At 41.5% G+C, this 25672-nt stretch overlaps 3 protein-coding genes across 13 annotated transcripts in view; 2 read left to right on the forward strand and 1 right to left on the reverse strand.

Annotated features, from left to right (window-relative positions):
- Positions 1-1539, reverse strand: part of usp9 (ubiquitin specific peptidase 9) — a 36577-nt gene extending 35038 nt beyond the window's left edge. For 6 of the 9 annotated variants that reach the window (XM_085249798.1, XM_085249797.1, XM_085249796.1 and 3 more), the window contains exon 1: positions 989-1410. The gene's annotated coding sequence lies outside the window, so the exon portion shown is untranslated. Of the gene's footprint in view, positions 1-898; positions 921-988; positions 1411-1446 lie in introns of those variants that run through there. The other 3 variants (XM_085249791.1, XM_085249792.1, XM_085249793.1) reach the window with 3 other exon arrangements.
- Positions 1540-7750: 6211 nt separating this feature from the next.
- On the forward strand, positions 7751-19953 carry med14 (mediator complex subunit 14). Of its 3 annotated transcripts, none has more exons than XM_085249806.1 (29): positions 7751-8187; positions 8663-8689; positions 8802-8907; positions 9004-9177; positions 9287-9416; positions 9516-9644; positions 9767-9874; positions 10708-10840; positions 10938-11088; positions 11201-11312; positions 11606-11731; positions 11874-11952; positions 12275-12434; positions 12562-12756; positions 12924-13058; positions 13166-13242; positions 13358-13518; positions 13759-13905; positions 14004-14248; positions 15387-15656; positions 16068-16317; positions 16783-16905; positions 17134-17310; positions 17448-17686; positions 18100-18279; positions 18454-18561; positions 18680-18805; positions 18934-19123; positions 19252-19953. In XM_085249806.1, exons 1-29 carry the CDS (start codon positions 8012-8014, stop codon positions 19323-19325), a joined length of 4308 nt encoding a protein of 1435 aa, XP_085105932.1. In that variant the 5' UTR covers positions 7751-8011; the 3' UTR covers positions 19326-19953. The 3 variants fall into 3 exon arrangements, with proteins under 3 accessions (XP_085105932.1, XP_085105933.1, XP_085105934.1); XM_085249807.1 differs by having other exon boundaries at positions 13358-13506; XM_085249808.1 differs by lacking the exon at positions 16783-16905.
- Positions 19954-21035: 1082 nt separating this feature from the next.
- LOC146556481 (uncharacterized) lies at positions 21036-25379 on the forward strand. The gene is made up of 8 exons (XM_085249232.1): positions 21036-21469; positions 21756-21874; positions 22846-22906; positions 22996-23063; positions 23207-23309; positions 24484-24602; positions 24719-24864; positions 24955-25379. The coding sequence occupies exons 1-8, from the start codon at positions 21409-21411 to the stop codon at positions 25061-25063; spliced, it is 786 nt and encodes a 261-aa protein (XP_085105358.1). The 5' UTR covers positions 21036-21408; the 3' UTR covers positions 25064-25379.
- The last annotated feature ends 293 nt before the right edge of the window (positions 25380-25672 follow it).

The raw sequence follows: 25672 nt of genomic DNA on the forward strand, positions 1-25672 counted from the left end.
GTCGTCCAAAGCCCACTGCGCTGAGAAACACAGGCCTCATCATTCGCTCAGGCCTGACGTTATAGTTGTCCTGCAAACCTCTGCTGCATAGCCGATGAGCCTAAATACGTAGAGAATTTGGTTAAATAGCTAAAACCAATACTGAGAGAATATCGCGTTTCTCCTCACTACTGTCGACCATCTGTGTTACCATAACGCCATTTGCAAAGTACATTAGTCGAGCTAATAAGAAGTAATCTAAACAGTTAATGTTAGCCAGCCGTTAGCTTCTGTTTAAGTAAATGTATTCACCGTAGCTAACCTTTCTGTTTTGACAAGCGGCTTGCTGAGATGACTCGACAAGTAATTAGTGTTCAACCCATAAAATTATAATTTTCCTATTCAACTCAATGCCACTTCGTGGCCATTTTAGCTTTCTGGGATAACGCATAAAATGTCAGTGACAGTGGAGGCGTCTATTTCCTGAAATTTAACTCACTGTTCTGACCCGTATCGCCTAACGCTAAGTTCTAACTTAGCTAAAACAAACTGAAAATAACATATCAGAGGCCCGGGTTATAGAACAGGTTAGCTGCAATGTAGTTTTGATAAAGCCGCTGTAATAAAACAATTAACAACTCTGGGTGGATGAAATTTAAATTCGCCAACATGTAAACATTAGACGTTTAAAGGAAATGTTCCTTCTCAGTCTTTAAACAGGACCAATCGCAGGTAGCTAGCGCTAGCTTGACTTCAGTGAATCTAGCGGGATGAGCTAGGCAGCCTGCACGTACTGTCAGGACTATGAATTGCAATTTAATCGCATTGACATTGTCAAAGATTCAGTAAGCAGTAGCTAACAGAGAAAACTCCATCAGCAAGTGAATAACACCAACAACCCAAAATGCTATAATGTTACCTTTCATACACCAACAGCTGACGCTAGTACTAGCAGTAGCCAGCTAACAATCACCAGCCAGCACAGCGAGCTAGTTGGCTAACAACTCACCAGGAATTTGATATGACTTCCCCTCTATTCACGGGCTACGTCCAGCCTTGAACGATGGTGTCGTCGTGTATTACATAAACGTGGCCTATATCAGTGACAGTTTCACAGGACACAAACCTGTTACTAGAATGATCTAATTCCTACGTTTTTTTCCTCTGCTTCTGGGTGTTTTTCCTGCGTCACCGGCGCGGTAACAGCCCCCCTAACTCTATCTAGTCCGATTTCTGGGGCTTGTCACTTCGGTCCCAGCAGTCAGTCACAACTTGATTCAGTTCAACATGGCGGAAGCGCAGTCGGACACAAATGCAGCTCACTAAAACAGACTAGACGACTGTGTGAACTCCAACAGTCAGCGATGTCTGTAAGCTAGTTTGCACCACAACCGAGCACAGCTCAGCTAACACAACACCCGCTGAATGGAAAGCGAATAAAACCCCTTCTCGATTCTGATAACTCACTCCAGCTCCGGCATTGATATCCGATCCATAGTTTGAACAAAACCAGGCGGAAAAAAGCCGAGCGGTACGATGCACTTGACTATATCGCCTCCTATCGCTTGGGGTGGTCATCAATTAAAAAGTAATGACAATGAATAACAGAATGCGAGCAAATTCAAACTTGAGCACTTACCAAAGAAGGTACAGTACTGTGCAAAAGTCTTGAACCACCCCTCATTTCTTTAGATTTTTCAGTTTGTTCAGTTCTAACAAGCTTGAAAGTCGATATTTGGTGTGATCACTTTTATTCTTCGACACAGTCTGAACTGTCTAAGGCAAGCTTTCATGTCATTTCTGTCTTTTCTGGAGACCTAGTCCCAAAAACTACTTCGGGAATAGTTCTTCAGGCATCTTGAAGGACATTCAAAGCTCTTTTTTTAGATGCTAACTGCCTTTTCTTCTGTTCTCTGTCAAGATGATCCCACACTGCTTCAATACTGTTGAGGTCTGATAGTGTTCTGTTGTTCCTTTGTCTATGTAGGTATGCTTTTACTGCATTGGGAGTGTGTTTGGGATCACTGTCATGCTAATAAAATTAAGCCAATTAGATATTGCATGGCGGATCAAAATCTAATAGTACTTTTCTTCATTATCCCATCAATTGCAACAAGCTCTTTAAGCACACTGGCTAAAATGCAGTCTCCAAACCATGACAGAGCCTCCACCCTGTTTTACAGTTGGCTGTAGACACTCAGTCTCTCCTGACCTCTTCTGTACATACTGGTGATGAGTTCAAGCAAAAATTTCACATTTGGATTCATCGCTGCATACGACCCACTGCCACTGATTTCTAGTTGTAGTGTAATTTTTCTTCCTGTTTCCATTCATGAAGAATGGCTTCTTGATAGCCACACATAAACTGAGATCATTTCTCATGAGGCTCCAATAAACAGTAGACAGATCAACTGAAAGGTCAGATGCATCTCTCACGCCCTGTGTCAGATCTTTGCTGGATCTTTTTCTTAGATATTTTTAGGCCTGCCACTTCTTCTTTTGTACTCCACTTGTCCATTTCCCCCAGATTTTTTGAAGGACGCACTGCATAGCAAGCTTAGATATGGCAAGTTTTAGAACTACAAACATTGAAAGGCTTTCAGAATGCCTGGGGAACTATTGCTTAAGACCACTTTAAAAATGACAAGGCTCTTTGGAAGGACAATATGTGGAGTGGCTCAAGACTTATACACAGTACACTGTGACTGAAGAGAATTCAAATCAAGAAACATTTTTGCAAATGCATACTTCATATATTAAAGTATATTCAGGCCTGGTTCCAGGATCTTTTAAATGTTATGGCAATGGTAGGGACCAAGAACCAGTGAAAAGGAGTCTGAAGGAAATTTAAACAAAAAATCTATCAGAAATTAATACAGGACTGAAAATTGAGTTGGAAAACACTGAACAGGTTTTTTCATACACCTTTACAGTGCCCTGCATCGTAAATGTGTACGTGAACAACACATTAGCACAAGACAAGATTTCTTGTGAAAGCTCCACTGAAGAATGAAGCTTGATTGTGTATAAGTTAACAGCCCGCATTGTGAGCAAAACAGGGATTACATTTGTTGAAATGTCATCTTTAAACCCTTGGTCTAATAACAATATGGCTGTTTAATTATCTGGCCAGTCTTTCAAAGGTCAAGGCAGCAGACCAGCCGATGAATTCTCTGATTACCTCCACCCCAGTACACATGATGTCACGTTAAATAGCATGAGAGATGGAAAATTACAAATTTAGAAGAAAAATTCAGATCCCTCACATAAGTAAAAGTTATATTATAGCTATATTACAATGTAAAATCATAATAGCAACATTTGCAGGCAGTAGAAAGGTTTCTTCCTTGAACTTATAATTTTAAATGTTAGCCTCGAATATGCAGGATAGTAATTTGAATAAACAAATTAATTTATCAATATAAGCACCACATTCGTCACAGTTTTACTGTTGCATTCGAGTGCCAATAATGGGATAGCAAGATATACTCCAAACAAGCACCGCATGGTATTTTTCCATGGTGAGGGTCAACCTTGTTAACATCTTAACCTTAACTAAAACAGCAAACAAATCTCACAGGTTTGTTTCCAGTTTGATCAACAGCACACTTCTTTCTGTTTTGTCAGTGTGCACTAATGCAGCATTCTGACCACACTGGTGCTGCATGCAAAAGAGGTCCTGGTAAGAGAGATGTAGATGCAAGTAGGTGGGGAGAGGTAACAGTAAATTACAGAGACAGCTTATAAAATTATCAATATAGCTGTAAGCAGCAGTGAGGGGTAAAAGCAGTTCAGCAGGGCCCAGTTGCCATGGCAGCTTGACTGTGTAGCTGTAAGCACTAACTGAAAAAAAAGGGGGTCATTTTTTATCATGCTGTACAGGCCAAGTGATGAAAGATGTGTTGACAACTACAGGAAGATGTTGAGAGAAAACACAGAAATCAAAGCACGAAACAGCTTAAATGACCCCACCTCCAACGTGACTGCTTCACTGCTGTTTAAGCTGGCTTTCACAGACAAGGCGTCTTGAAGACTCACCTGATAACATTTGTGTGCTTTATATGTAAATTGTCTGTGTGTGGCTTAATGCAAGGGATAAGGCATATAAGGTTCATTTTTTTTTTTTTTTTGTTATTCTCTTTTTATTAAACAACCTATATAAACACAAATAATCCAAAATAAACATATAATCAAGAACAGACGTAAATAATAAAAAAAAATAAAAAAAAAATAAGAAAAACAGACGGGTGTACCCTCTAGTGTGTATGTACTCGCACACACATATTCACTCACACACCCATATTCTTAAGCATACATACACATACCTACTTACATATGTGTTCACTTGTAGTCTCATACATACTAACATATACATATAAACACATAACGATTCAGAAATGTGGCATATATAGTTACAGAGATTCAAACAAGATCGGGTCTCCTTAACCGGATGTAGTGTTTCCATTTACCCCAAATTTCACTAAATATATCAAACTGGAGTCTTTTAATGAAGGTAATTCTTTCCATTTTAAACATCCCATGTACAGTCTCATGCCAATCACCCAGTGATGGAATTTTCACACTAAGCCATTTCTTGGTAATAATTTTACGGGCAGCCAAACTCAGGATACCATACAACTGCTTAGACATTTTATCTACATTTACTGAGTATAAATATCCAAACAAAAGTTCGTCCCAATTAAAGGGAAGCTGCATACCAAAAATAATCTGCAACTCAGAGTGGATCAATACCCAAAAAATGTTGATCCTTGGGCAAGACCAGAACAGATGAAAATGTTTTACTCCTTGGGCCCCACAATTTCTCCAGCAATTAGAGTGATTAAAATAATGTTTACTTTGTGCAGGGGTAATAAAAAACCTACAGATACTCTTCCAACCGTAACATCTCCATGTATTAGAACTAGAAATTCTCCACTGAAAAGCGCACTGCTCATACCAAATTGTCATGGTCCTGGGTCATTTTGACCCGGTGTTCTTAGTTTTTCTGTAGTTTTGTATTTTGTTTCTTATGTCCATTGGATTGTTTGGTTTGGTATTTGGATTCCCTCTGTGTCCATGTTTTTATTGTGGTGTTTGCTCTGGTACCGTGTTCCCATCCTATGTGTTCTGTGTTCTCCTCATCCCCTCGTATTCATCCTTCTTCTCTGCCTCTCTGCCTCTCTCTCTGTGCTCATCTCTGTGTACTGTGTTGTGTTTAAGGTCCACATCTTGGTGTCAGTATCGTCAGTTTCGTGTCTTCCCTGCTCGGCCATGAGTAATTGTCTTCAGCTGTGTTCCCCGTGTGTTCCCACTTCCCTCGTTACCTTCTGTGTATTTATGTCAGAGTGTCCCTTTGTTCTGTGTTGCGTCGTCCCTCTAGGTTGTGTGCATTTTCCGTGTCTTCCCAGCGCCTCAGCTTTTAGTTGCTCCCAGTATAGTTTTATATGACTTCTTATGTTCCTGTTAATAAAGACCGGCCTTTGAGTTCATCCCCATGTGTCTAGAGCCGTGCATTTGGGTCCTCTCTTGCCTTCACACAGCCGCCGCATGACACAAATGTTATCTGATATTGCTATATTTGTTTCATTTTCCCATTTTTTTTTGATGTAGGTAGTATTCCACTTCTTAACCTCTTGTATACCCTTGTACAATCTTGAAATCACCTTAAGGCCTGTGTCAGCCTGATAAGCCTTGACAAATATACTCAGAACAGGTAAAGAAAAAAGATCTGTTCTCTTAGGTATAAAATTATATAGATGATGCCTAATTTGTAAGAACCTAAAAAAGTCCGTTTTACTTAACTGGTATTGATCTTTTATTGATTGGAAGTCCCTAAGAATTCCCTTATCGTAAAACATACAATATGCCGTTAAACCTTGTCCAGACCATTTTTTATATCTTACGTCTAATTCATTAGGTAAAAAATCACTGTCAAAAGCGCACCATCTTAAAATCCTAACCTCTTCAATCCAATCATTCTTATTAAGAAATTGTAACCAGAGTTTTAAAGGTAGGTTAATCCATTGGTTTCCTTGATGAATTTGTTTTTTAATAAGTGTCACATCCCCTAGAATTGCCTGAATTGGAGAATCTTTTAAGGTCACTGTTTCTAGTTCTTTCCATCTCGCTTGATAATCTACATTACACCAACACACTAATGTCCTCAATTGAGCAGAAATATAATAGTCTTTCAAACATGGGAACCCCAACCCTCCTTTGTCTTTAGCCAACTGAATAGTTTGGTACTTAATCCGTGGTTTTTTCCCCTGCCATATAAACCTAGAGAAGGCATATAAGGTTCAATAGCTACATGCATATGCACCTCAAACTTTGATGCAGAGTGCTCATACAGTGCTACCTGTTTGTTATAAACAAACAGACTAAATTGCAAAGTAGAACAGAGTATATTAAATATGCGATCCAACTTCTTCAGATTCTTTATTCTGTATTTAGTGATGAGTTAAAGAAAACGTCATTGTGGATACAAATTTTGGTGACCATTAATTTATATAGGGGCTGTATGCATGTGAGAGAGTATAAATAACAGTTATACTCAATTAGATGGTGCACAAAATAGAAGAACAGATAAATATACTGACATTTATAAAATGTTTATAAGTATAACATATACATGTATATTATCCATATACAATTATATGATCAGACATCCCCTGATGTTGTTCCTACTTCATCACAGCATTGTTGTTTGTCTGGCCATTCGGTTAGCATTAGCCAAGAAGTAAGCTAATGCTATTAAAAACTAGAAAAGCTACAGGATTAACCTAAATTTGGCTAACAGCAAATTGATAATATATTTGTTAAATTGCATACATTGATAAATATAACGCTTTAAATTTTGTACATTTTGTTTCAGAAGATAGTTTTATGTAAACAAAGCTTCTTTTTTTTTTTTTTTTTAATTTTCCCACCACATTTCAAAGCTATGACATCACAACAACACGATTGGTCAGTTGTAACGTTGATCCTGGACCAACATTTTATATGATGATGTAGGAACAACAACAACATGGAGATAACAGATACACCTATACTGCATATGCGTACATATGTATAAAAGTGCTTTTGCGTTTAAAGGATGTAAACAATAAGATTGTAAATGAGGACATTGCACATTAGCACATCTGCAGACTATGAAATGTACAGGAAAAATGGTGATTATATAAACATCTGGATATGTAAACATTTAGAGTTAAACAGGAGAATATTGCACATTACCTAAAACATTTAAAGACTGTGAAATGTTCATAACGTAGAATATATAAATACATTTATAAATATGAGATTATTTAGGTTATGTAAATATATTTATATTTCTGAGGGGTGTAAACAAGGAGAATTGAGCAGAATAATTTTGGCATTACCGCTATAAATAAGCTATTGACAGATCAAGTTCATGTAATAGATATTAGGAAGACTCTATTTATCAATCAGATATTACGAGTTTAATAGGTTAAATGAGTAGTATTAAACAGCGTTGTTTTAGTAGAATTTGTCGGAAACAGAAAAGGGAGACTTGTTCAGAATGCGTTTCTTTGTCATTAATATTTTTTTATTATTATTATTAATTATAATAATTTGAGACAAAGAATTGCTTTCAAGTTGAGCCTGTTAACACGAAACATTGTGCACAGTTTTCACAGTATTGTAGCAGATGTCAAACTCGTGCTTTTGCTCTGGAAACAAACGTATAGACTGTGCGGTGTCCCTGTTTGTCGTTCCTCTAAGGTCTTGTCGGGGTTTTCTGTCCGACCGCCTTCTAGGCGATCAGACCCGACAGAAAAGATGGCGGCCGAGCGGCACTAACTGTTCTCTATAATGAGTTACCAAATTTTGTCTATTTGTTGAGTTTTCTTCTGGACAAGAAAAACCATTCCGTGCGGAGAACCTCATCTGGGCAAGGACATTTTGAGGGACAGAAAAGCTTCTTTTCTGAAGCAGTTAGCTGCTACAGCAGTTTGGTGTAGCAGCTCTGGCTTCGGCGTAGCTAACGAGTCTGTCTCGTCATTGTAAAATGGCTCCGGTGCAGATCGGCTCAGACGGGCCGCTCGTTCACGTCGGAGGTATGATTGTTTCGGGTCCACAGGCACCAGCGCTCGGTGCCCCGGGTACACCGGGGGTCCGACTCAGCATGCTTATTGAGTTTCTTCTCCAAAGGACCTACCAGGAAATCACCACACTGGCGGAACTGTGAGTAGCATTTACTGCTGCAGGCCTCAGAGCTAAGTGATGTTGACCTGGCGGGCTAACCTTCTAACTTGAGTAAACTGTGAGGATGTTCGTCTTCCAGATGCTAAAAGAAAGCCTAACAGGCTCATCAAACTGGGACCAACAGTTTTATATTTATATTCAAAGGAGCAAAAAGCTTTAACAGTAAAGACGATTAGCACAGCAGCACAGGTAACTGCTGATATGTTAAGGGCGTACATGTAAACAATACATGACTATAGGAATATAGAGCCAGGATCGGTGATTATGTTTGGAGATGAATATCTGATTGCTCCCATAGAGTTAATATATTAGTACCCTTTGACCGAAATACTATTATGAATAATGTTTTCATTGTAAAGAGCAAGGATACATAATTTGATCATTTGACAGGACATAGGTCTTGAGTTCAAGAGCTTAATAAATGATGCTTAAAGATCTTTTGTTGCTCTTCCAGGCTGCCCAGAAAAACAGACATGGAGAGGTATGTTTGTTTTCTCACATTTCATTCATTCATTCTCCTTTATCCACTCACACATTTAGTTACTGTGTCATATTTTAAAACCCATAACAAAAGACTGCTGTTCCCACCTTAGGAAAATTGAAATCGTTCAGTTCGCCAGCCGGACTAGGCAGCTGTTCGTCCGTCTCCTGGCGCTGGTGAAGTGGGCGAGCAATGCAGGAAAAGTGGAGAAGTGTGCGGTATGTTGTGTGTGTGGATTAGTACAATTATTATTAACATTCATTCTGGTCATCAGAGCACTACATTAAGTTATGCTGAACTCTCCATGGTAACAGATGATCTCCAGCTTCCTGGACCAGCAGACCATCTTGTTTGTAGACACAGCTGATAGACTGGCATCACTGGCCAGAGAGGCCCTGGTGCATGCTCGTTTGCCCAGTTTTGCCATCCCCTTTGCCATCGATGTGCTCACCACTGGGTCGTACCCGCGTCTGCCCACCTGCATAAGAGTAAGTCTTGGACTTCTTTCCCTGCATGAAATGATGGATGTAGCTAAAACTTGTTCTCTTGAAGCTTTTTGGTATGTGAGCTCAACTGTTTCTGTGTCTATTTGCTTAGGATAAGATCATTCCTCCAGACCCCATCACCAAGGCAGAGAAGCAGACCACTCTGAACCAGCTTAATCAGATTCTACGACACCGCCTTGTCACCACAGACTTGCCACCTCAGCTAGCAAATCTCACAGTCGGTAAGCAGTTTGTGTGGTGTTTTAACTGGCACCATTCTCATGTCTTAATCAGATTATTTTCATCTGTGCTGAAAAGATCTTGTGTGTGTGTTTATGTAGCTAATGGGCGCGTAAAGTTTCGTGTGGAAGGAGAGTTCGAGGCCACCTTGACCGTGATGGGGGATGACCCTGATATTCCCTGGAGGCTGCTGAAGTTAGATATTCTGGTGGAGGACAAAGAAACTGGAGGTAAAGGGACAGGGGGGCACTCACTCACTCCAACACAAACTGATTGATAATGTACTCGAGTGCTAATGGACTCAACTGGTTTGTCTTTCTGTCACATCCCCCTTCCCGCTCTATTGTAACAGATGGCCGAGCCTTGGTCCACAGTTTGCAGGTGAACTTCATCCACGAGTTGGTCCAGGCACGTCTTTGTGCTGATGAAAAGCCTCTTCAAGACATGTACAACTGCTTGCGTATCCTTTTTTTCCTTTGTATTTAACCACACACATGCACATTTACACATACAGAAAATGTGTTTGCGTGTGTATGTCCTGCCTGCATCCACTTGGCTTTTATCCCAGTCTGCTCTCAACTGCTGCAGTAGGGCGGGAGTGTGTGTCGGAGCATATAGAGTATTGACCGGTCAAGCAGATGAGTGTAGAATTCCAATGAGAAACACAGCTGCAGGAGTGAATCCTGTGTAGTCCCCCCTTCACTAAAACAGCCTTTTGTTAATGACAAGGAAAGAGCAGCACTGTTCTGACTATAGCGAGGTCACCCATCCAGGTCAGGTGCTTCAGTATTTTAACCTCCCTGAGAGATGTGGGCTTGTTAAAGTCACAGTGAAGAAAATAGTCCTTTTCTTTGTTCAGTTTTCTGCAAAATACAAGTATTATGTTGTCAACCTGAAAATCACTTGAGCGAGCATATGTGTAGATGATATCTTGTAATAGTGCCGATTTGTTCCCATGTGTCAGACAGTTGTAAGTCTTTGGTTAAGTGTAGCTTAAATGCAGAGAGAGGTAAAAAAAAACTGTTAGTGAGCAGTATTCACTTTAATCAGAGTCCTTAATCAAGCATGCGAGCTGAGCACAACTGTGCTTATCACAATGCTAATCAGTACATCTCTGCTCCGCCTTTTCCCCCCAGCATGTCAAAGAGCAGTCTGTATGAGGCACAGATACCTCTTTTACTACTGGACTGTGTGTTTTGAATTTTAATGGGAAGATGGGTACATCACTCTACCTCTACCCACCTGGCCCGGTATTTTCCCACGGTGTGTTTTCTTTAACCTCATTGTTGCCAGACTCCTTCTGTTTGTCGCTACAGCTAGAAGTGCTCCACTCTCAGACTCTGATGCTGATCAGAGAGCGCTGGGGAGACCTGGTGCAGGAGGAGAGATACGTGCCAGCGAAATACCTCACACTCTCTGTTTGGAAGTAAGAGCTTATAAGCGGCCCTCACATGCGTGAACACATGAACAGTCACACAGAGAGAGGCTCAAGCTGACTTTTTTTTTTTTTACTGTTTCTCCAGTCAGCAGGTTTTGGGTAGGAAAACGGGTACAGCATCAGTACATAAGGTCACTATCAGGATCGATGAATCAGATGGATCGAAGCCATTACAAATTTCTCATGAGCCCCCTCTCCCTGTCTGTGACTCCAAATTAATGGACAGAGCAATGAAGGTGAAATTCACACAAATATCAGTATTTTCACTGTTTTACAGTACAATTACCTTCCAGTTTAGTATAACTTTTCCCCCTCTCTACTTTTTTTTTTTTTTTTTTTACATTTTAGATTGATCACCTGTCAGTGGAGAAGCTTTTGATTGACAGTGTGCATGCCCGGTCACATCAGAAGCTGCAGGAACTGAAGGCAATTCTAAAGACCAGCAATCCCAGCGACAACTGTATGCATCCACTCCTCATTTTTTATTTATTTATTTATTTTTAATCCCTTCAAACGTGTTTATTTAGCAAAGCCTTTCAAACTTCTGTTTCCTTCTATCAACTGCAGCCAGACTTAATCAGCAGGCTGCAGATAAGACTGATGAGTGTTTGTGGTCATGAGTTAAAAAAAACTTAGAGATGTTGTCGTTCACACATACTTCATTCTCCTTCTGTCAACTAGTATCTGCAACCAGTCCTTTGAGTCATTCGCAGTGAAAAGACGTACACTTAAATGTTTGTTTGTTTATTTCAGCATTCATCGAGACTGCTTTACCTACACTTGTTATTCCAATACTTGAGCCCTGCGGCCGCTCAGAGTGTCTACACATTTTCGTAGACCTGCACTCGGGCATGTTCCAGCCAATGCTGTATGGGTTAGGTAAGCTTGTGTTTGTGTTGTATTACAATAGGAACATGTATTTATTTAATGGTAATGTGGATCACATTATTAGAATGAGCCTACACCTTCAACCCTTTGTTGAAGATAAAACCCTAGGTGTGCTTTCTCTCTCTCTCTATAGATCAGTCCATATTGGATGACATTGAAAAGACCATCAACGATGATATGAAGCGCATCATCTCATGGCTTCAGCAACTGAAGTAAGTCCACATCAAACAGAGATACAAGTCAGAGCAGTATATCTTTACAGCTAACAGAACAAAGTGTTGTTAGCACACATTAAAGATGCAAATGCACAAAGGAGTCAGTAGTAGGAGATGGAGTCTGACGGCTGACTGTAGCTTGTCAGAGTTGACTAATTGCAGTCAGTAGCAACACTTGGCTCAGCTGGTGGGATGATGGGTGTTGAGATGAATTGTCTGTGTTGTGAGTCTTGCACGAGTGAACAGTGATTGGTCAGTGAGTATCAGTTTCTGCAACTCAGCTCTCATGAAGACTGACACTTTCTTTCTTTCTGGCCAGGTTCTGGTTGGGAGAGCAGCGCTGCCGGCAGTCTGTGAAACACCTTCCCACTGTGTGCACCGATGTCCTTCACCTCTCCAACTCAGCTTCTCACCCCATCGGCAGCCTGTCAAAACACAGGCTCTTCATCAAGCTCACGCGGCTACCGCAGTACTACATAGTGAGTTTTTCAGCCAGTACATTACCGACAAACGTTGAGCTCGAACAACTCTGTTACTTAGATTTTTATATCCTCCTTCCAACTCTGAATCTTTTCCTCACATCTATTTTTTTTGTTTTGTTTTTAGATAGTGGAGATGCTTGAAGTGCCTAGCACTCCCACAGCGTTGCAGTACAAGTACTCTTTCCTGTCAGTGTCTCAGCTGGAAGGAGATGATGGACCGATGTGCGCGCAGCTTCTGCAGCATTTCAAACCCAATCTAGAGCACCTTGTGCAGGACTCGACAACAGGGAGAGGGGCTCAGCCTGGGACTAAGAGAAAGGTAGCTGCACAGACTGCTTTCATCACCCACTCACACACTCATTTTCTTATGTGTGGCATGGCATTGCTAGGGAAAAACATTTGTGGTCAGTTGGACACTTAAAACTGCAATTATGTCCTTTCAGTGTGGGCTATTTATTTATTTTTTTTGTTTCTGTTATTCTGTAGATTGTTGGAGACCAAGGGGAGCCAGAGCCAAAAAAGCCTAAACGGTCTGGAGAAATGTGTGCCTTCAACAAAGAGCTGGCTCACCTAGTTGCAATGTGTGATATCAACATGCCTTTTATTGGCCTTAGAGCAGAGGTACTTCAGAGTGCTTGGATACTTTGAATCATTCCCACATGTGGTGATTAGACAAGCCCAGTTTAGTGTTTTCTGGTTGATGCTGGATCCCTTTCTCTGCCTTTTAGATGTCCAACATGGAGATTCCAAATCAGGGCGTCCAAGTGGAAGGAGATGGCAGCAGTCATGCAATACGTCTAATAAAGTAATTATAATAGAGACACATATTGACACAATTTATTTTAATTAAAGTGTTATAAACTGTAGGAAAAGTGAAAACTCCACAGTGACTCCACGGTTTATTGGGCTTTCTTTTACAGGATTCCTCCCTGTAAAGGTGTAGGAGAGGAGACCAGGAGAGCTTTAGAGCGTTCCCTACTGGACTGCACCTTCCGCCTGCAGGGCAGGAACAACAGAACCTGGGTGGCTGAACTGGTGCTGGCTAACTGTCCTCTTAACAGCACCCATAGTAAGGAGCAAGGTGCACAGCATTTACAAAGTCTTATTTATATACTTTGATTTAGTCTTGAAACAACTGTAGTATTAGTGTTTTTATGGATGTTGTGTCCAAATTAGATGGCAAAGACAGCAGCTGTAACTCCATAAAAGGCTCTAAACTGGAGCAAAAAAGAATAAAATGCGTTTAGTGTTTGAGAGCAAGGAATCTGTATTTTCTTCATATACCAGCTTCTAAACAACCCCATGTTTTTTGCTGTATTAGCCTCCACGCGACACGTGTATCTGACCTATGAGAACCCTCTGTCGGAGCCAGTGGGCGGGCGGAAAGTGGTTGAGATGTTCCTTAACGACTGGAATGCCATTAGTCAGCTCTACCAGTGTGTCCTCACCTTCTCTCGTGCACTGCCAGGTGAGTGCATGTTTTTTTCCGAAAAGTAAATCCCAGATTTGTATTGTCACATGTACACCTGTTTAACGTAGCTGCACATTATGATTCCCCCCCTCTAGAGATGCCATCTCATTTGAGTACCTTCTCAGAGGTGCGGCTGTATAACTACCGTAAGCTGGTGCTGTGCTACGGCACCACCAAGGGCAGCTCTGTCACCATCCAGTGGAACTCCAGCACTCAGCGTTTCCACCTCGCCCTGGGAACTGTGGGGCCTAACTCTGGCTGCTCCAACTGCCATAATATCATCCTCCATCAGCTTCAAGAGATGTTCAACAAAAACCCACAAGTGATGCAGCTGCTACAGGTACACTGTGACCCAGTTACAAAATGTAACCACGGAATGAACACATGCACTTTTTGGAGCTGGATTAAGGGACGATTTGAAATTAAATAAAATCAAAAGGATGTGATTGGATTGCTTCAAACATTGGGTGTGGCTTAGTGAATGCAGCAGTGTCGTATTACATGCAGCACTGTGGTGCCGTTGAGTTGCAGTGCTTTACCCAGACCTTCAAAAGCTGTGCGTTTAGTCCAGGTGGAGGAGAAATACATCAGACTGAACCATATTTATTTCTTCTATCAGTCGTACCGATTAAAATCCAAACCCACACTGCCCACTGTGACACTGCTTTGCTTATGGAATTGTATTCAAGTTAAAGATCTGTGCGATAAGCCTCCGCACTCCTGAACCATTAGGCTGTAGTACAATATCTCACACTTTTATTATACTTAATTAAAAAAATAGAACAGAAACTGAGGATCCGGAGAGTAAGGGTGGATCAGTATCTAGGATTTTAGAATAACAGCCAAAACAAAGGCATATTTACCTACCAAAAAAAGTTGCCCAGTCTTCAGCGAGGTAACTGCATGCACTGTGACTGGATGGGGCTGCTTCAAAACGTGCCTATTAGGATCCTCTAATTTATTTATTATTTTAAGATTTCTTCAGCATTAAAGTAATCCACTGCCAGTTCTCAGTACTTTGGCTGATACACCTTTAAATAAATCAGCCGTTGATTCTCCAAACTTTTTTTTCCAAATTGTAATCCTATACTGTATAAAACAGTGCCCACGTTGCTGACATGGTGTAACTGAATTTAGCAGTTAAAACTCAACCTGCCAATCAGAGAACACTTACTTTGAAAGTGACCACTCACATTACTTCCCTTCCTTCTTTGAGCGACGCCCCTCAAACTGTCAGGTGAGAGTCATTGACGAGGAGAATTCAGGTTTGAGAGCAGAGCTGCTGGTGAAAGTGAAACCTGCAGCACAAGCCAAGTAGACACTCTCGTGAGTGTAATACTTGCTTTGCGTCCTGATTTTACGTGTGAGGAACTGAATTTTGCGAGTGGCAGCGGATGAATAATTACCTGAAATTAATGTATTTGCTTTTTGTTTAAATGAAAAAATGTTTTTAATTTTTACATTTTCTTTCTCTCCAGGTCCTTTCAGACACACAGGCTCCTCTGAATGCAATCAACAAGCTACCTACGGTGCCCATGTTGGGCCTCACCCAGCGCACCAACACTGCCTACCAGTGCTTCTCCATCCTGCCCCAGTCACCCACACACATCCGACTGGCGTTCCGAAACATGTACTGCATCGACATCTACTGCCGAAGCCGCGGAGTGGTTGCTATCCGAGATGGAGCCTACAGTCTCTTTGACAACACTAAGATTGTAGAGGGCTTTCATCCTGCTCCAGGATTAAAGGTATGCCAGACACACTGGCACAGTAATAATGTAACAGACAATATGCAGCAGAAGTCCTTTAAGCTTAAATTATTAGTTGAACTTCCACACAAAAAGTCATTACACTTGAAGCTGTCATTACAAGCATTGTGACCTCTTGAAAGGACACTAAATATTGGGTGCTAAATATTAAACCACTTCCTGGACCATATTAGCTTTCCTTACTGTAAAGACTAGAGAAAAGGATGCCCAGCCCAGCTCTGCTGCAGGGATACGCTAAATTATCACTGTTTTTGTCTGACTCTTGCCAAGCACACAAATAAGCCAGTTTCCCAGATGTTGAATGACTTTAAAATAGATTGAGACATTAAAATGGATCCAATTCAGTGTACAGGTACTTACTTCTTAATTTATTCTCTCTCTTCTTTCTAGACATTCCTAAACATGTTTGTAGACAGCAATCAGGATGCTCGCAGGCGATCGGTCAATGAAGATGACAACCCGCCTTCACCTGTGGGTGTAGATGTTATGGACAGTCTTATGAACCAGTTGCAGCCTCAACCACAACCACAGACTATGAGAGGTGGTCCGGGAGGGGTATATCCTCCCCTAACTTCACCGCCACCCAATTATTATGCTAACGTTACTCCCTCACCATCCATGATGCCCACCCCATCACCAGGTATTTGGACCTATCGTACACTGATTGCTTAATTGTGCCTGTGTGAATGTTGCAGTAAAGTGTTTGTGTCATATAAGCTTGTTAAGCTGCCATACAGCATTGTTTTCTCACCACACATTGTGTCATCAGCCACCCCGCTGACTTATGCATTTGTTGCAATAGCAAATTATGCAAAAAGAATGCGATTGCACAACCATGTGTGCCCATTTTAATTTTGTGAAACCATGCGATCAGTTGTTTCTCTTGCAACATGCACACCTCGCAGCCAAAAGGGAACAAAGCATGCATTTAGTCATGCTCCTTCCATTCCCCTCCATCTCAGCCCGCCAGCCAGAGTCTACAGCCCTTCCGCCCAGCTTTAGCTTGTGTGCACATGGAGTGAGTGTGTGTAAAGAGTACTTGTCATCTTTAGTCTGATGAGCCCTTTGATGTGTGTGCGTGTGTGTGTTGTGCGGATGTGTGCAGGGAACATCCATGCCTCTGGCTCCCCTAGTGGAGCTCTAAGGGCACCTTCTCCTTTTGGGCCAACCCCGTCCCCGTCTTCTTTGGGCATAGCCATGGGCCAGACCAGCTTTGCCAGTCCCCACGGTAAGCAGCAGGATAAATACTGGCCTGGTAGTAATTTTGTTCTGCTGGGCATGGGCTGGAGCGGGCTGGACTGAATATCTTTTCTAGGCTGCAGACATTAACAGACATATGACAAATGGTCTACACAGCACGGGCACACAGTGGTTTATTTTTCATTCATCTGATTATGTTTATTGTTGTATGAGAAGTGTTAATGTGATGGTGATGACTGACTCTCCTTTAACCTAGGTGTTTTAGACCCCAGCTCTCCATATGCCATGGTGTCTCCCACCAATAGGAACCAGTGGCCAGGTTCACCCCAGGTCTCAGGGCCTTCTCCTGGGGCAAGGATCCACGGCATGTCCCCTGGCAACCCTTCGTTGAATTCACCCATTCCTGACCCGAATTCTCCACGTGCTGGGTCCAGTAAGTACTGCCTCACATTGTCTTTGTATCCTTGTATTTAAAGACAAACACTTTGTAAAAATAGAGTTTAAATATATATATTATTTTTATTTTTATTATTTTTTTTTTTGTAACATGTGTCTCTGTCTTTGATTTAGGTTCACAAGTCATGCCTACCAGTATGCCTCCACCCCGCAAGCTACCTCAGCGCCCCTGGGCTGCCTCCATTCCTACTATCCTCACCCACAATGCCTTGCATGTGCTTCTGCTCCCTTCCCCCACTCCCTGCCATGTGCCCGGCCTGGCAGGAAGCTACCTCTGCTCACCTCTGGAGCGCTTTTTGGGTTCAGTTATTATGAGACGGCACCTACAGAGGATCATCCAGCAGGAAGCCAATGTGAGTGACGAGCAGAGCCAAAAATCAGTCTGTTGTCTTTCATTTCCTAAATGATATCCTTTCTGCACTGTGCACTGAGTTATGGAAGCACGCAGCAAGGCCATGTTAGCCAACATGAGTTTTCTCAGTTGTAATTGGATCATTTTCATTTTATAGATTAACATGAGTCTTTATGTTAAATTAACATTTTCTGTAAAGTGTTTTGGTATACCTAAGGATTGTAATAGATTAAACATCCTTAAATATAGGATGACACGTAAAAGACTAAACTGAAATATGAATTCAGTCATGTTGGCTATAAGAAGTCTGTATATGCAAATTCACCAACTGCCCGATTGGCTTTTTTGTTTTTGTTTGGGGTTTTTTCCCCTCCCCAGTGCAGTAATCACTGTGTCATCTTTCCTCTCCTCCAGTTAACTATCGTGAACTCTAACGAGCCGGGGGTGATCATGTTTAAAACTGAAGTGCTCAAGTGCCGTGTGGCTCTCAACCCAAATAACTACCAGACGCTGCAGCTCAAAGTCACTCCAGAAAACACAGGTCCCTGGTCCCAGGAAGAACTTCAGGTGCTGGAGAGATTCTTCGAGACCCGTGTAAGTCTTCATGTTTTTATTTATTGATTTTTCCTGAACTGATCATAAAAATGGGTAAACAATCCCTTGCTATTTTGTATCCATTAAAACATAGTTTGAATATTATATGATATATGACTAGTAACAGACACCAGCATTAATCATTAATCCATCTACTGCTGTCCTCCCTTCTAGGTTGCTGGTCCTCCCTTTAAGTACAACACTCTGAATGCCTTCACTAAGCTGCTGGGTGCACCCACTAATATCCTTAGAGATTGTGTGCGCATCATGAAGCTTGAATTGGTGAGGAACTTCTTTTATATGGAGTGTTGTTGCACATTTGGACCGCCCCTTTAACCCCCACTTAATAGTCTTTGCGTTTGAAAGGTAATGCATGAATAAGCCTTTTCTTCTCCTGCAGTTCCCTGACCAGGCTGCACAGCTGAAGTGGAATGTCCAGTTCTGCCTCACCATCCCCCCCAGCGCTCCACCCATCGCTCCTCCTGGAACCATTGCCGTGGTGCTCAAATCTAAAATGCTTTTCTTTGTAAGTCACTGCAGTGCTTTACCTTTTTGAAACATGTACTTCATTTTCATTTGATGGAAAAGAGAAAAAAAAACATGAATATGTTGAAGCCACCTCACCCTTTGTATTTGGTCTGTTTTGTCCCACAGCTGCAGCTGACCCAGCGCATCCCGGTACCCCAGGAACCAGTGAGCATTATCGTACCCATTGTGTACGACATGGCCACAGGCCTCACTCAGCAGGCTGACATCCCCAGACAGCACAGCTCCTCTGGAGCCGCAGCACTCTTGGTCTCTAATATCCTCAAGAGGTTCAATGAGCTGCATCCTGCCAGACAGGGTGAGACTCTGGCCTCCCTCAGCTGACGAGCACTGAATAATTTACTGTACCTAAACCTTTTCCAACTGAATATTCTAATTAGATGTAAAACAGCTTTGCTAACACTGACTGTATTCTTTTCCTCCCAGGCGAGTGCACCATATTTGCATCTGTTCACGACCTGATGGCCAGCCTCACCCTTCCCCCTGGCACCCGTCAGTAGAAACGATGACGTCAAACCCAGAGCGGAAATTCAACCCAAGTCCCTTTAAAGACAGAAGACGAGCTTACTCGACGCATGAGTGTAAAAGCTGTGGTCCCGAGAGGTCAAAATCCAGCTTGCGTCCCCTTTGATACAGCCACTGGACTTTGATGTGATGGATGATTTCAAAGGGGATTCAATTTTGACAGTCTTGGAGACGGTCTTTAAGATTTGCCATTCAGGTAGACCTTAAAACAAGGACGACATTGGATGCAAATGGATATAAATGTTCGTTTGTTCTTCCTCCAGGTGCACTTGTAAACAAAACTTATGTATTGAGTTGTTTTTTTTTTACAGAAATATGTATATTTAAGTGTTTAAAAGAATGAGGTGAGAGATTTTTCTTTTTGCTAGACCGCTGACTTGTTTTTTTTTTTTTTTTTTGGTAAAAACTGATATTGTTGTAGTATCAGGAGATATTTTCCTTAGCACACTATTTAACTGGCTTCTTGCCTTTACCTTGTCATTCCTCTGCAATCTAATTTCAGACGTACACTTTGGATACTGTAAAAACTGTGATAAACTTTATAAGCCAGTTGTATTTTATTAAGAACCATTTGGAGTCCTGATTAAAGGATTTGAGACATCTTTTCTGACTTTTGGTATTTTATTTAACCAAATTCTGAGTTGGTTTGTGGTTTGAGGATTTTGCACCAGAAATGGAAAAGAATCGGGTAAGTTACCAAACAAACAAAACAACAACAAAAAAACGGTGTTAAAAGAAAAACTTTGCATTATTTATTCTTTTTCCTCCATTTGGTGTTTTTTCATGGTGACAGTGAGCACGGTCTTAAAAAATCTGTCCCAAATCTCCCCAAAAGTGTCATTCCTGCTCATCACGCCATTCAGTGACCCTGAGTCACAGAGATCACTTCCACTGAGGGAGAAAATTCTCATTGTAGGATAAAAGTTCAATGGACCCAAACAACACCAAAAAATGACCCACAGTAAGTAAAAGAGCCACTGGATGGCCTACTTAAATATAAAAGGCCAAGGCTTTGCTTTCCATCCAATGTCTCCCAGCTGGAGCATACCCCAGCTGTCAAAGGTGGAGTACACTTAACCTGTCATAGAAAAACACCCATTCACACCATTTAACCTAACCCCGCTGTGGGAGGAAGCTGGAGTACCCAGAGAGAACCCATGTATACGGCACACAATAAGAAGAGACAGAGGATTTAAACCCCTGATGTTCTCACTGTGAGGCAGCAGGACTAACCACTGCTCCACCATGTTGCGGTTTTGTTTTCAGTCCTTTATTTTCCAAAATTATTCTGCAATCTCATTATGTTGTGAAGATTAGTTACATGTTATGGGATTTATGAACTGATTATTATCAGTTTATGGCCTGTTGGACTCCTCACGTTTTAGGAAGTGTTTTTTTTTTGGTTTTTTTACATCATTTATCACTTGCAAAAATACAATAATTATATAGATTTTTTAGTGTGCAATAACCTCTTCTGAACATTGATTGTGAATATAAATAACACAAATACTCAATCCAGGTCGTGAAAGGAGGTTTGTTTCCCAGGGGAAAAAATCGCTGTTTTCTGCCTGCATCCTCACTAAAGTGATGCTGTGCTCCTCATCCCTAAAGCATGACATCATTGTGAAAGGCTGGTCCTCTGCGCGCGTGCCGCTTGAGGGGCGTTCCCTGCCGCAAATCACGGGCTGTGACTGCGCCGCCGTTGTTGCAAAAGGGGCGCGGGCTTTTTATTGTTACCGTCGTTGCATCAACCTTTCAGCGGCTGCATGAACGAGGCTCTATTGATCAGTGCGCGGTTGCGTGGGGGCATCGTCATCTAAGAGGAAGCGGCGAATCAGGGATGAAGAAACAGTGTTTCACCTGAACGTTTGACACTCGAACGCACCACCTGCGAAAGAGACTTCCGACCAAATGCAATAAAATAAACCGACAGATCTGATCTGTTATTATCTAGTCCCACTCTAGCAAGTTGTCATCGCGTTCATTGTCTTCATATGGCTTTAATTAGCGGGACCGAATCAGGAGAATAGGAGTGATATAACACAGCCGGTCCGAGCCATGGCAGTGAGGATATCGGAGCCGCTCTGTCAGCCCTGCGGTTACCATGAAGCATTTAAAGGTAAGTCCCAGCATCACGCTTTTTAGTCGGGTTCATGCAGCGTTTTGAGGCGTTTCAAGTTCACTTCGGAGGAGTGCGCCCTGCAGGCTCCGACTCCTTACAGCCCACTGACCACTCCCCTTCAGTCCTCATCAACCATCCTTCCTTGGACCTGTAGAATAGACAGCGTGTGCGCACTGATTTATAGTCTGCAATGGTGCACCCGTGTGCTTGTGTGTGTTAAGAGATTATTTTTTCCGGCAAATGTGAGAAATGTCATGGAGTGATGTGACTGCTCTGTGGTCAGTGGAGTTACAGGTGAAGAGACCTCTGATGCCTGTCCAGCTGAGTCCTGAGCAGGTGGGCCTGGAGATGCTGTGTCTTTGTGGGCAGCTGGACCTCCTCATCAGGGCACAGATGCAGCAGGTATATGTATGTCTCCTCAACTTTGTGTTAGTTTTCATCAATTTTCAAGTGAAACTTCAGTCAGATGTTCCATCAAACATTTCATTATTCAAATGTGAATCTGGTGAGAATATGGAGGGCCAAAAGTGCCAAAATGAAATAATAAAATAAAACACACACATCATTAAACACAAAAGTAAATGTGTCATCAATTAATCTAAATGGGAAAAAATATGACTTATACATGTTGGTATGTGGTAAGGACTTGAGGAGGTCAGGGATCCCAGAATATATTTTGAAAAACATTACAAGCAGCAGTTCCCAAACTGTAAGTAAAGGTTTGTGATACTACTTTTTCTGTGTCACCAAATAAATTTTTTAGGATTTTTAGGTGAGACCACTGTGGCATAATCTTAAAAATCTGGTTGATTTGTCAAGATAGAGTCAGTTTGCAAAAGTGCTCCTATGCTGGTGACACAGAAACTGCAGTACTTTAAAACTTCACTTAATTTTCACTTCACAAGTTGTTGTTGGTTTTTTTTTTTTATGTTGGTGCTCTTGGATCCCCATAGTCTACAGCAAATAAACAGTCATTTTGGATGCACAGCTAATGTTCCTACACACCTAATAAATCAGTCAATTAGCTTTGGGTGGGTAGCTGGTTAATTACTCTGTACTGTCACACACAGACCTTAGATCATTGTATTAAGAGAACAGGAAGTGCACTGGATAGGACCTAATGAGCAAATTAATGCCCATACACATATTGTGACCTAATTTGGGACGTGCACATGGATTTTTTTCCATCATCGTCATTTCTTTCCAGCAGCTTTTCTCGAGCTTAAAACTAAATAACAATGTATAATTACGATGTTTATTATGTTAATGATGATGTTTATAACACAATAAATAACACCAGGAAATAGTAATTATGGTGTAACATTGTTCAGTCTGTACTGCTTTGATGTTTAATCACTGTTACTCTGTCACAGTTCCAGGAGCAGTTAGGACAAGGGTGTAGTCCAGAGGAGTCAGACACATTCCAGGCTCAAGGTATGTGTGATGAAATCTAAGAACAAAAGATGTCTTGGATATTTTCTGATCTTCTGTATATATATATATATTTTGTTTATGGCTTAAAGGATCTGAGATTCTTGACCAGATGCTGCAGTGCCTTGAACATCTACCAAAGCCTATGCCACAGTTAGAGGTATGACCTTAAACCGTTCTGTCCTAATGAAACAGTAACATTAGAAACAACTGAGCACTTCACATATTATCCGCCCCCAACCCCTAAAACAGTGAGTTGTAACTGTCAATATCAAGGATCAAGTGGTGCATGTGTTTCCTCAGGACTACCTGGACATGGTGGGACTGTCAGCAATGTTTCCTCGAGTTGAGGTGTTCCTTATTCAAGGTAGTCCTGTTGACATGCTGGAAAGGCCACCAATGGATGGTGAGAGGAACGTGTTTCCAATTCATACACACAAACACGTAACTTTTCTTGTATGTTGACAGTAACATTATTAATTTATTGTTAAATCTTTGAGCATAAGGCATCTTTAATGTGTTTGTAGACTGACAGTATATTGAGAAAAGACCATCCCCTTGTTACTTTCCTTTCCTTGTGGTCATGGTCAAGTCTCTGTGAACACGTCCTACTAGTGGTGCAACGGATCAAAAATCTCACAGTTCGGATCGGATCACGGTTTCAAGTCACAGATCGGATCAATTTTCGGATCAGCAAAAAAAGAAAAAAGACGAAAATTTTACATTTACTTATTGAATTATTTTTGCCTGTTAAAAACATTCAACTCAAGACTCATTCCACGCAATTATTTAAAAAAAAAGATACAATATAGGGCAGTATAGGGCTTTGTATCTCAATTCAGTTCAATTCAATTTTATTTATAAAGAGCCAAATCACAACAACAGTCGCCTCAAGGCGCTTTATATTGTAAGGTAGACCCTACATTAACACATGCCGCTAATTATATCGCACACCGCTGTGATATAATGAGCTGTCACGGTCACGTAGCTTTCCGTTGCCCTGGACGTCCAACCATTTGTAGTAGTTAGGGCAACAGAAGATGCCTGGGACAGTTCAGCCATAACTTAAATCTTTTCCTGCTCATACATGCTTGGAACGATCTTGCCACTAAAGTGGACGTGCAACGGGATATCATTGCCCCTTGTTAAACCCCTTGTTTTGCACAACGGAATATGGCCTCAAGTCTGCAGCTAAACACCCCAATAGCTTTTGTAATAGCTTTAGCCCGGTCGGACTGGGCAGCAAAGGGCTGCTTAAATATCGCAAACTCCTCTGCTCCTCCACTTGGACCGCTAGCGCGGGCCATAACTATCGCTTGACAGACCCACCACGCGCACCATACACATACTTTTTTTCCTTCTTTTTCGAATCTTCAGATCACGTGCGTACCGAACCGTGGAGTGGGATCGGTTCAGATTACGGATAAACCGTGATCCGTTGCACCACTACGTGGATGCTTCTTAACTAACAATGTCTATAAAACAAAAAAAACAAGCATGTGAGAGTTTCTTTGTAGGACTTTTCCTTTTATTGCAGTTTTTGACTCTTAAGTTCTGCTGCCTTGATACTTCTGTTGCAGAATACTACTTCCACATTGCCAAACTGAACCAGCTCCTTGTGCTGAGTCAACAGCTAGAAGAGGATATCAGGCACCTTGGAAGTCATAAGTACATTGCCCACCAGCTCTCAGTTATATATGTAAGAGTGATGAACTATAACCATCCTCTGTTTAGCTGTGCCTTTTGCAAAATGTGTGCATTTTGTTTCATTCCACAAAAAATTGCTTTGTGCTATTTAATGTCTCTGTTTTACAGCAAGTCCTCAGCTCTTTCAGGGGAATTCAGGTCTTCTCAGAAATAAAGAAGGATATTGAGGCCAACTTCAAACAGATGAAACAGTCTCTGGTGGTAGAGGAAGGCTCAAGGCATGAGCCTCAGCTGGCTGTTCATTATATCAACTGGTGGGTTTACATTGAAATAATTAGCTGTGAATGAGGTGATGATTAATTCAGCAAGAATCTGATGGCAAACATGTTCTGTTCTCTGTGCAGGATATTAGAAATAACTCAAAGCTTAACATCGATGGTGCTGTTACTGCCAGACGAGCTGACAGATGATGTTCACCAGGCCGTGACCTTCGTGTCTCAGTTCCTGTCCTGACTCACGCTGAGGAACGCCTCTGTATTTATGAATCCTTCTCCAGGGCTCTCCCGCTTCAAAAGCAACTGATTATGTTATGACCATTAAAAGGTGCTACACAATACGATTCTACAGAATAATAGTGGGGTTGAATAGCCCACCTGTTTAGAACCACATAGGTTTTTTGTACATCGTCTTTTGGAGTGCGGCCCTTGTTAGTCCCTGTGCTGAATCGGTTGGTTGGAGCTGAATGTAAGCTTATTGAATCCCATCTTGCACTAATGTTACATTTTTTAAACCTAAAGCAGAATAATAAAACTGAATGCAATGAACGCAAGTTGTATGACATGTTTGCTCTTTGTGGCTGATAAACTCATTGATGAATGAGTGTCAGAGTCAAAAAACAGCTATAAAGGGACACCAGGTAACATAAAATCACAAATTGATACAATTTGACACAAAATAACCACAAAGTCACACCACACAACCACACATCTACAGTGACTACAAAGTAGCGTTAGACTACACATGCAAAATGACCCTAAAGTAACAAAAATTCCTGAAAAAAAGGCAAAGGTAACAAAAATAGCATGAGACGCTACCTTGAACTCATGGGCCAGATACCAGGAC

This window comes from Mchenga conophoros, linkage group LG16 (assembly GCF_057382185.1).
Source record: "Mchenga conophoros isolate Kocher_MC1m ecotype Shallow Benthic linkage group LG16, M_conophoros_male_GT1.1, whole genome shotgun sequence".
NCBI lineage: Eukaryota > Metazoa > Chordata > Actinopteri > Cichliformes > Cichlidae > Mchenga > Mchenga conophoros.